Below are 12,139 nucleotides of genomic sequence, written 5' to 3' on the forward strand. Positions count from 1 at the left end.
TGGAGAGTAACAAATTGTCCTACATATTTTTTTTTTTCCTAATCCTAGTTTAACTGCTAGTAGTTTTATAATTACTAGTTGGCTGATTACTATGTGAGTCAAAATGGATTTACTTCTGCCAGTTAATAATTTCCACTTGTGACAAGTCAAATATTTAAATCAGCTTCAAGAATATTAAGGGAGACAATCCCCTCCATCCCATCACCTCTACCAAAATAAGACTGTTTGGCAGATACCTGAAATAAATCTGAGTGATGTTTTCTCTGGTCATGGCAATGCGGAGCTATAGATCTCACAGCCGGAACCAAGCTTTGCAGAATGTGTCAGGGAATTTGGCCCAGTTGTCCTATTCAACCCAACACTTCTGCTGAAAAGTCTGAAAGAAGATACGCTCTAACTTTCTGGTGACCCAAACTATTGTAACCTCAGTCTCTAAATCACATGACATTTGCTTACTTTCTTTCCAATAGGCTGATTAATTATTTGTCTTTATGTAGTGTTCTTAGTCAGGAGCCAAAAGAAGTTGAAGCAGCTGGGGCCAATTTTTAAATTTAAAACTAATAGAGCAATTTGGCTGTCTGACATGGAACCAAAGAGTGACTTTCCTTTAACATTGTCATCACCACAGGGTCCAACCTGCTCTGCCCCAGATGTGCAACATCTGGGCTTTGAAGAGTGTGACTAGGAAATCAGACAAGACATGTGGACATATAAAATGAGACAAGAGGCTCTGACGTACCACTTTCCTTTCTTACGTAGTTTCTTTCATCTGATTCTGTTTAGGTTTGCTGGAAACCCCTACCTGGAAAACAGAATTCCTCTTCTTTCACAAGCCAGGCAGCAAAAGTAGAGAAAGTTTTATTGTCCAAGATAGTTAAATGAACTGAATAACAATCCACATGAAAATTCCCTTAAATCCCTCCCCATAGATTGTCCTCAGGTATTAAGGTTAATTAAACCCAAATCCTCTTACTGACTGGATAGAAAGTGTTACTGACTCTGGAAGGGTGGTGGGGGGTGGGCAGGGGTCAAGTGTCCTTTTAGAGCAGGGATCCTCAGCCTCTGGATCTGATGATCTGAGGTGGAGCTGAGGTAATAATAATAGAGAGAAAGTACACAATGAATGTAATGCACTTGAATCACCCTGAAACCATCCCTCCAACCCTGGTCTGTGGAAAGATGGTCTTTCATGAAACCAGTCCCTGGTGCTAAAAAGGTTGGGGACTGCTGTTAGAAGACCTCTCCTTTTTTCCAAAATTGGGACTGTTTTTCCTTTAACATGTATGTATGTATGTGCATGTACTCAGTTATGTCCTACTCTTTGCGACCTCATGGACTGTAGCATGCCAGGCTCCCATGTCAATGGAATTTTCCAGACAATACTAGAGTGGGTTGCCATTTCCTACTCCAGGGGATCTTCCCGACCCAGGAATTGAACCTGGATCTCCTGTGTCTCCTGCACTGGCAGGCAGATTCTTTACCACTGTGCCACCTGGGAAGCCCCTCAACATATATAAACTAAACATTATTTTTTTTCCCTATGTGAGAGTGGAGATTTAACAATTCAATTGATAACTTCAAATGAAAATAATTGATGTCTGGCATCTTTGACTAGGAAAGGCTAATATTAAGCTTTAAGTAGGATTCTCTGAGGAGGGCATGGCAACCCACTCCAGTATTCTTGCCTAGAGAATCCCATGGACAGAGGAGCCTGGTGAGTTACGGTCCATAGGGTCACAAAGAGTCAGACACAACTACAGCAACTTGGCACATCCACACGGGATTCTCTAGGGATAGAGAGAGTACGGATCATTAGACTATTAGCTTGTTCTTCAGGATTCTGCTTATTATGTGGTTAACATAATCAGCTCATGTCTAAAAAATCCTGAAGTTACGTAAACCAAGTCTGGGTTGAAGCTAATTGTCTCAGTTGAGTATTAGCATGTATATGGATGTATGAGATGGAGAACACATCCTCCAAGTGTGTGTTGAGAATACTCATCATGCTCACGTGGTACTAAGTAGATGGGGTCAGTGGCTCAAGTCTGCTCATAATGTAGTTGCTGAGATAATACTAGCATAGATTAAGCAGTAGTATATAGTGTTAGTTGCTCAGTTGTGTCCCGCTGTTTGTGACTCCATGGACTGTAGCCATTTCCTCCTCCAGGGGATCTTCCTGACCCAGGGATCAAGCCCACACCTCTTGCATCTGCTGCATTGGCAGACAGGTTCTTTACTACTAGTGCCACCTGGGAAGTGGTTCCTAGCAAAAGGCAGCGTATAGCTAAAACTATGTGATGTGATACAGACTGAAACTTCAGGAGCTCAAAAAACAGGCTGTGGCCTGTCAATGATACATTGACAATGAGACTGAAGGATTGTTCCAGGGATTTAAGAAAGGCTTAATTACAGACCATGCACCTCACCCATTATGTGTGCCTGAAAAATATACACCCTTTGTCACAAGATAGACTGGTTTGGGAATATGGGAAGTCTCATGCTAATGCGTCATTTCCACTGCTGAGGAAACAGCATTTGTATCCTATTTATTGTGGCTTTGCTGAAATACATTTTACATTCATTGGAGAAAATATTTATCTATAATATATCCTATTCTTTTTTATTCTTATAAAAGGAATATTTGAAAGGTAAGATAGTCACTTTCCTGAGGGAAGTATAGAACTCAGTGATGGAGTGGGCACTTTGGGATTGGGTGAATTGCCTGTGAAATCAAATTTAAGTAAAAAGATAGCCCAGCAGCCATATGTAAATCATTCCCTCATGTAGAAACAATAGTGTGCACTGGATAATTCAATAGAAAACATTAGTCATTTATCATCCTTAATTATCAGTCATCTCTAACTGCATCTGGTTTGCATTTTTTATTAGAAAGTTTTTTTTTTTTTGAGTTGGATCAGGGTATTTTTTTTCTTCTGTTCATGATTTCATTTTGTTATTCTTTTAAAAATTCCATCACTAATTCCCATGATGTGAGGAGGTTTTTATTTCATAAGACACAATAAATCAAGTAACTCTTCTGTCGTAAAGTCATCCTTACAGTGCATTTGTCATAGGCCCTGGATCTCTGGGTTTACTTAAGGTTAGAGAGTCACGCTGCTTTGAGGACAAACTCAGCCAGCGCCGAGGGGTATGCACGTAGCCCCGCTTGAGGAGCCAGAGGTATACAACTCCAGTCAGCTTGAGAGGGAACAGCTGCTTCAGACAAGACAAGTGGCAAAAGCTGACCCGGGGACACTGGGAAGTTTGCGTGCTCTTGTCCTGCTACTCTGGACAGCGTATAGTAGCTGAGGTGCACTTTTTGTGTAGAATCAATTGTGTGATAGTCTTCTCTTATAAAATAATGATAACAGCTAATATTTTTCAAAAATTTTATATGTACTCTGCGTTATGCTATGTACTTTTATACATTATTGCATTTAACCTTTAGAACTACCCTTTGTGGGAGGTAAATATTACTTACATCTTTCAGACAAGTGAACTATGACCGGAAGGGGTTATTGCTTGTTAGTTTTTCAGCTGGGGAGTTCCTGGACCATAAATGTAGAATAAATCAGAACCTCAGACCCACATGAGGTAGCCAAAGAGAGAATCATTTTGACTGTGAAAATCCCAGGACAAGATCAGTAAGATCCTTTTTTTCTTCCTACACATGATAGGGAGTTTCTTTCTACTGCAGTTGTAGACATCGGGGACATCACAATCATCAGAATGTGTTGGGCTGTAGAGATCTTTGGTGATGGCTAATTGATCATGGTGTCCCTAGGAATGAAATAGATGAGCAGTTTACTTGTTTCAAGTATTGCTTGATCTGTATAAAAGAAAACCACAAGTTCGGCTAGCCAAAACCTGACTTGAGTTGCCACAATGGAAAATAAAGGCCACTCACGAAGTTTTCTGACCGAATCCAATTCACAGATTCAGAGCTTCTTGACTGAAAGCCAGGACCCCTGGAGGGAGGACCCTTCATTATTGCTTCAAGTGAATACCATAGATTTCCTGCAAGTCTTTTCCTAAAGGGACCTGCAGCCATTTGATAAAATGACCATGCCTTGTGGAAAAGCAAAAGGAAATACACAGGTCTTTCAGTAATTACTAGATACTGGCTCTTAATTATTTTAATTTCTATGACCTAAATACCCACTGTAGTCCACCAGTTAAAATGGGGGTTTTCAGTGGTCAAGAGACTGATGCAGTATAAGCCCAAGTTTAACTCACCATGAGCTCTCTTTTTCAACTAACCAATTTGTGATTATTTCTGCTGAATATATAATTGTAGTAATCAGGGTATGTAATTGGAAGCATTCAGAATTCTTCCTTAGGCTCTCTAACCTGTGGAGAAGGGTCATTATAATAGGGGGAAGGTGAAGTTGAAGCCCCTGGGATTTCCCATCCCTACAACTATAGTAAACCAAAAGAAAATGGAAATTGCAGAGATTAGTGCCACTGTCAAAGACTTGAAAGGTGCAGGGTACCTGTTCATGTGCCCATTGAACTCACCTGTTCAGCCTGTGCAGACATTGACTGAATCTTGGAGAATGACTGTGAATCATAAACAGGTACTAACTCCAATTACTCTCTGCTGCTAAGTCACTTCAGTCGTGTCTGACTCTGTGCAACCCCATAGACGGCAGCCCACCAGGCTCCCCCGTCCCTGGGATTCTCCAGGCAAGAACACTGGAGTGGGTTGCCATTTCCTTCTCCAATGCATGAAAGTGAAAAGTGAAAGTGAAGTCACTCAGTTGTGTCTGACTCTTAGCGACCCCATGGACTGCAGCCTTCCAGGCTCCTCTGTCCATGGGGTTTTCCAGGCAAGAGTACTGGAATGGGGTGCCATTGCCTTCTCTAGTCTCTAAATATGACTCAAACAAAGAAACACTGGCCCTGGAGCTTGGAATACAACTACTGACCTGAATCATGCCTTTCCCTCTATAAACTATTTTGCAAGAACCACCAGAGGCAGTTTGTTTTTATCTGGCACAGTCAACAGTGGACCTTCACACTCCTGAGTAGGAGCTATATTAATTCTGCTCATTGCTATAAGGTATTCAGTTGCAGAGCAGTTGATTGTCATGACACTGAACAAAACATGACACTGGTGATCTATATAATATGATGTTGATTGTGTCTAAGGAGCAGAAAGTAGAAATCAGATGCCGTGGTACAAAAAAAATTCTGTAAACAAGAGTCAGTCAGTCAGTTCAGTCACTCAGTCATGTCCGACTCTTTGTGACCCCATGAATCGCAGCACGCCAGGCCTCCCTGTCCATCACCAACTCCTGGAGTTCACCCAGACTCACGTCCATTGAGTCAGTGATGCCATCCAGCCATCTCATCCTCTGTCGTCCCCTTCTCCTCCTGCCCCCGATCCCTCCCAGCATCAGAGTCTTTTCCAATGAGTCAACTCTTCGCATGAGGGAGCCAAAGTACTGGAGTTTCAGCTTTAGCATCATTCCTTCCAAAGAAATCCCAGGGCTGATCTCCTTCAGAATGGACTGGTTGGATCTCCTTGAAGTCCAAGGGACTCTCAGGAGCCTTCTCCAACACCACAATTCAAAAGCATCAATTCTTCAGCACTCAGCCTTCTTCACAGTCCAACTCTCACATCCATACATGACCACTGGAAAAACCATAGCCTTGACTAGACGGACCTTTGTTGGCAAAGTAATGTCTCTGCTTTTCAATATGTTATCTAGGTTGGTCATAACTTTTCTTCCAAGGAGTAAGCGTCTTTTAATTTCATGGCTGCAGTTACCATCTGCAGTGACACTGTTTCCCCATCTATTTCCCATGAAGTGATAGGACCAGATGCCATAATCTTCGTTTTCTGAATGTTGAGCTTTAAGCCAACTTTTTCACTCTCCACTTTCACTTTCATCAAGAGGCTTTTGAGTTCCTCTTCACTTTCTGCCATAAGGGTGGTGTCATCTGCATATCTGAGGTTATTGAGATTTCTCCCGGCAATTTTGATTCCAGCTTGTGCTTCTTCCAGCCCAGCGTTTCTCATGATGTACTCTGCATATAAGTTAAATAAGCAGGGTGACAGTATACAGCCTTGACGTACTCCTTTTCCTATTTGGAACCAGTCTGTTGTTCCATGTCCAGTTCTGTTGCTTCCTGACCTGCACATAGGTAAACAAGAGAGTGGGACATAAATCCCACAAAAATTCAGTGGCCCACCACCTCGGTGAGATTTCTAGGGGTTCCACAGTCTGGAGAAAGGTGAAAGATAAGTTGCTGCATCTTGCACCATCTGCCATGAAAAAAGAGGTACAATGTTCAGTGTGTGGTTTTTAAAAATTTTTGAGGTCACATATACCACATTTGTATATGCTCCTAGCTCTGTGCAGGGTATATCCCATAATGCTGACAGTTCTGAACATGAACCAGAGCAAGAGAAGGCTCTGCAGCAATTCCAGCTTCAGAGCCTGCTGCTCCACCACCTGGGCCTAGTGATCTAGCAGATCCAGCGGCAATGTGTGCATAGCACACAGGGATGCAGTATGGAGCTTCAGGCAAGGAGATCTCTGCTTTTGAAGCAGATCTTTGCCTTCCTGTGCAAATAATTATCCTTTTGAAACAGCTTCTGATTTGCTACTGTGCTGTGTAAAGACCAAATGTTCAGCCACAGGACACCAAGTGAATAGGTGGCTTGAGCTTCCCATCATGAACTGGATGTCATCAGACCCATGAAGCCATAAGAGATACTCAACACAGGTATCATCCAGACAGAACCACAAATGAAAATTTTCCCATTTTATTCATTGACTCGTGAATGAATTACTTAAATTTCCATTATTACTCAAACACATGTGTTTACTTTAGTTCTGGGCAAAATTTACTTAAGCCGCAGGGAATGTGAGAGAGGAATGTTTAGTTAGTGGTATCACTGCAGGCAGTTGCTCAAGCTAGAACCTAGACATCGTCACCAACCACTTTTCTCCCATTCCATATCTATCCTCATCAAATCATTCTGTGTACTCTGTCAGTTCTATCTGCCTCTCAAATTCATCCCTTTTTATACATATGAATTTCTACTCTTGTGGTTCATAGTTTCTTTATTTCTCACTCAGATCACTGTATCTGCTCCATCTGTTCTCCTTGTCCCGCAAATCAGAGCCATATTAAGCCCGATCGTGTATCTTCCTACTTAAAAGTTCTTCCATGATTTGTCATTGTCTATAGAGTTAAGGTTCATGGTTTTTGGCACCACGTTCTGTACTTGGTTCTTGTTCATCTCTTTAGTTTTATTGTCAGTTATTTCTTCCATACTTGGAGCTTCATGATCTCTTATGACATTTAGGCCTTCGTACAAACTGCTTCTTCTGCCTGAAGGAACCTTTCTCTCTTATTTGTGTAGCTGAAACACTTTGTTTTTAGGGGTGGGATTGCCTTCCCTCCAGGCTTCCCATAGCTCCCTGTGCTTGTCTTTGCCATGACATTGTTCGCACTATGTTTGAGCCTCTCTCTCTGAAAGAATCATAACTTATCTGGAGGCAGGAGCTGAGCCTTATTTGCGCTGAGCCTGGTGCCTGATGCAGAGAGGGTGTCTCAATAAACATTTGTTGAATAAATAAATCAATGAGTGAAAGGAATAGAGTGTACATCCAAAAGTTTCCCATTCTTTTATTAGTTCACAAACCTAGTTAAGTTAGTAGTTTTCCAATTATAAACCATCACAAGCTCAGTGTAAGAACTTGCTTTTGTTTTAAGTGAATATACTGTTCTTCAAAGACACAAATGACATTAAATGTTTTGTAAATGAACCCACTGGAGTGCAAGAAGAAATATTATATTATATTGGAAAACATTAAACAGATCATTTCCCAAACCACAAATTGCAAATTAAAGAAGAAAAATCTTCAACCAGTATTAAAACCTACTTTAAATACTGCCGGCATTTAAAGGGAGAAGGAAATGGTAACCCACTCCAGTGTTCTTGCCTGGAGAATCCCAGGGACAGGGGAGCCTGGTGGGCTGTCATCTCTGGGGTCGCACAGAGTTGGACACGACTGAAGCGACTTAGCAACAGCAGCATTTTTAAAGAGAGACACAAGCAAGTCTAGGGACCAAGACTGTAGACTGAAGACAAATAGCAAACTAAAGAACACTGGCCAAGAAACTAAAATGTTAGGAAACCCACTCTGGCATGAAAATGAAATAAACTCAAAAGTGTTGAAAATGTCTTGATATCTACACTGTTGTCCTGTTGTTTTTGGTTTTGTTTTTCCCTATAAACTGAACTCAGAGGCCTTTTCTTTGCAGAAAGAGGCCATGGCTGTCATTTTATCATGATGTGTGTTTGTTCATGTCTTACAACAGTCACCAAATTATGAAGAAAGGAGAGCCTCATAAGAGGCCTAGGGCATGCTAAGTATGCCTCTAAACTAGATGATGATAAAAAACCCCATCTAGAAAGATGCCTTGAAAACTGGTTTCTTCCCCACATACATCCCCCTAAAGAAGTGCTGAACTTCTTTCTTTTCTCTCTGCTTTTACAAATCTTATCTTTTTAAGATCTGTCTCAGTTTCCCCCAGTGTCTTTCAAATGTTCCTTAGAAATTCAGTCACTTTGGTCGTTTCTCCTGACCTTAATGACAGCTCTAGAATCAGACTATTCAATTATTCATATTATTGTTTTGTAGCTATCACTAATTATGCTTTTGTGTGTGAATATTGTCTCCTTAACCAGATTATTTCCTCTGCCAAGAACAGTATCACGGACTTAAAAAAATATTCCTGACAGTTATTAGCATAAAAGCACAAGCTGGAATCAAGATTGCCGGGAGAAATATCAGTAACCTCAGATGTGCAGATGACACCACCCTTATGGAATAAAGTGAAGAGGCACTAAAAAGCCTCTTGATGAAAGTGAAAGAGAATAGTGAAAGAGTTGGCTTAAAGCTCAACATTCAGAAAACTAAGATCATGGCATCCGGTCCCATCACTTCATGGGAAATAGATGGGGAAACAGTGGAAACAGTGTCAGACTTTATTTTTCTGGGCTCCAAAATCACTACAGATGGTGACTGCAGCCATGAAATTGAAAGACGCTTACTCCTTGGAAGGAAAGTTATGACCAACCTAGATAGCATATTGAAAAGCAGAGACATTCCTTTGCCAACAAAGGTCCGTCTAGTCAAGGCTATGGTTTTTCCAGTGGTCATGTATGGATGTGAGAGTTGGACTGTGAAGAAAGCTGAGCGTGGAAGAATTGATGCTTTTGAACTGTGGTGTTGGAGAAGACTCCTGAGAGTCCCTTGGACTTCAAGGAGATCCAACCAGTCCATTCTAAAGGAGATCAGTCCTGAGTGTTCATTGGAAGGACTGATGCTGAAGCTGAAACTCCAATACTTTGGCCACCTCATGTGAAGAGTTGACTCATTGGAAAAGACCTTGATGCTGGAAGGGATTGGGGACAGGAGGAGAAGGGGACGACAGAGGATGAGATGGCTGGATGGCATCACCGACTCTATGTACATGAGTTTGAGTAGACTCCAGGAGTTGGTGATGGACAGTGAGGCCTGGCATACTGCGATTCATGAGGTCGCAAAGAGTCAGATACGACTGAGCAACTGAACTGACTGACTGACTAACAGTGTACATAGTGAGCACTTAGTAAACATTGTCATTAAATTTAATTAAGCAAAAAGAAAAGAAGACATGATGTTATTTTTCCCTTGCAAAATTATTAATGGAAACAAAAATCAAAATGACCATTTTCAAGGGTCCCTGTAGGTAACAAGAGTTTCTTTTTTGTTTTTAGTGTTAAAAGAGGGCATTATGTCACACCAGTAGTTTTCAACCTTGGAGGCCCATTTAAATGGAGTAGGGAATTTTAAAAACTGCAGATGCCAAGGCTGCTTGCTATCTAGACATTCAACCAGAAGACTCAAGGGAGCATAAAGGGATCTCCAGGTGATTTTATTTTATTTTATTATTTTTTTAAGTATAAATTTATTTTAATTGGAGGTTAATTACTTTACAATATTGTATTGGTTTTGCCATATATCAACATGAATCTGCCACAGGTATACACATGTTCCCCATCCTGAACCCCCCTCCTACCTCCCTCCCCATACCATCCCTCTGGGTCGTCCCAGTGCACCAGCCCCAAGCATCCAGTATCATGCATCGAACCTGGACTTGCGATTCATTTCATATATGATATTATACATGTTTCAATGCCATTCTACCAAATCATCCCACCCTCTCCCTCTCCCACAGAGTCCAAAAGACTGTTCTATACATCTGTGTCTCTTTTGCTGTCTCTCATACAGGGTTATTGTTACCATCTTTCCAAATTCCATATATATGTGTTAGTATACTGTATTGGTGTTTTTCTTTCTGGCTGGCTTCACTCTGTGTAATAGGCTCCAGTTTCATCCACCTCATTAGAACTGATTCACATGTATTCTTTTTAATGGCTGAGTAATACTCCATTGTGTATATGTACCACTGCTTTCTTATCCATTCATCTGCTGAGGGACATCTAGGTTGCTTCCATGTCCTGGCTATTATAAACAGTGCTGCAATGAACATTGGGGTACACGTGTCTCTTTCCCTTCTGGTTTCCTCAGTGTGTATGCCCAGCAGTGGGATTGCTGGGTCATAAGACAGTTCTATTTCCAGTTTTTTAAGGAATCTCCACACTGTTCTCCATAGTGGTTGTACTAGTTTGCATTCCCACCAACAGTGTAAGAGGGTTCCCTTTTCTCCACAGCCTCTCCAACATTTATTGCTTGTAGACTTTTGGATCGCAGCCATTCTGACTGGCGTGAAATGGTACCTCATAGTGGTTTTGATTTGCATTTCTCTGATAATGAGTGATGTTGAGCATCTTTTCATGTGTTAGCCATCTGTATGTCTTCTTTGGAGAAATGTCTATTTAGTTCTTTGGCCCATTTTTTGATTGGGTCATTTATTTTTCTGGAGTTGAGCTGCAGGAGTTGTTTGTATATTTTTGAGATTAGTTGTTTGTCAGTTGCTTCATTTGCTATTATTTTCTCCCAATCTGAAGGCTGTCTTTTCACCTTGCTTATAGTTTCCTTTGTTGTGCAGAAACTTTTAAGTTTAATTAGGTCCCATTTGTTTATTTTTGCTTTTATTTCCAATATTCTGGGAGGTGGGTCATAGAGAATCCTGCTGTGATGTATGTTGGAGAGTGTTTTGCCTATGTTCTCCTCTAGGAGTTTTATACTTTCTGGTCTTACATTTAGATCTTTAATCCATTTTGAGTTTATTTTTGTGTATGGTGTTAGAAAGTGTTCTAGTTTCATTCTTTTACAAGTAGTTGACCAGATTTCCCAGCACCACTTGTTAAAGAGATTGTCTTTTCTCCATTGTATATTCTTGCCTCCTTTGTCAAAGATAAGGTGTCCATAGGTGCGTGGATTTATCTCTGGGCTTTCTATTTTGTTCCATTGATCTATATTTCTGTCTTTGTGCCAGTACCATACTGTCTTGATGACTGTGGCTTTGTAGTAGAGCCTGAAGTCAGGCAGGTTGATTCCTCCAGTTCCATTCTTCTTTCTCAGGATTGCTTTGGCTATTTGAGGTTTTTTGTATTTCCATACAAATTGTAAAATTATTTGTTCTAGCTCTGTGAAAAATACCGTTGGTAGCTTGATAGGGATTGCATTGAATCTATAAATTGCTTCGGGTAGTATACTCATTTTCACTATATTGATTCTTCCAATCCATGAACATGGTTTATTTCTCCATCTATTAGTGTCCTCTTTGATTTCTTTCACCAGTGTTTTATAGTTTTATATAAACTATAGGTCTTTATATAGGTCTTTAGTTTCTTTAGGTAGATATATTCCTAAGTATTTTATTCTTTTCATTGCAATGGTGAATGGAATTGTTTCCTTAATTTCTCTTTCTATTTTCTCATTATTAGTGTATAGGAATGCAAGGGATTTCTGTGTGTTGATTTTATATCCTGCAACTTTACTATATTCATTGGTTAGCTCTAGTAATTTTCTGGTGGAGTCTTTAGGGTTTTCTATGTAGAGGATCATGTCATCTGCAAACAGTGAGAGTTTTACTTCTTCTTCTCCAATTTGGATTCCTTTTATTTCTTTTTCTGCTCTGATTGCTATGGCCAAAACTTCCAAAA

General features: G+C 40.6%; 1 protein-coding gene across 1 annotated transcript in view; it reads left to right on the plus strand.

Moving 5' to 3' along the window:
* Positions 1-9,805, plus strand: part of TRMT11 (tRNA methyltransferase 11 homolog) — a 102,332-nt gene extending 92,527 nt beyond the window's left edge. Inside the window, exon 14 of the mRNA XM_044924457.2 lies at positions 9,785-9,805. Coding sequence (XP_044780392.2) covers positions 9,785-9,790 — 6 coding nt within the window. The 3' untranslated portion in view covers positions 9,791-9,805. The remainder of the gene's footprint in view (positions 1-9,784) is intronic.
* The last annotated feature ends 2,334 nt before the right edge of the window (positions 9,806-12,139 follow it).

The sequence above is a fragment of the Bubalus bubalis genome, chromosome 10 (genome assembly GCF_019923935.1).
Source record: "Bubalus bubalis isolate 160015118507 breed Murrah chromosome 10, NDDB_SH_1, whole genome shotgun sequence".
NCBI classification, from domain to species: domain Eukaryota; kingdom Metazoa; phylum Chordata; class Mammalia; order Artiodactyla; family Bovidae; genus Bubalus; species Bubalus bubalis.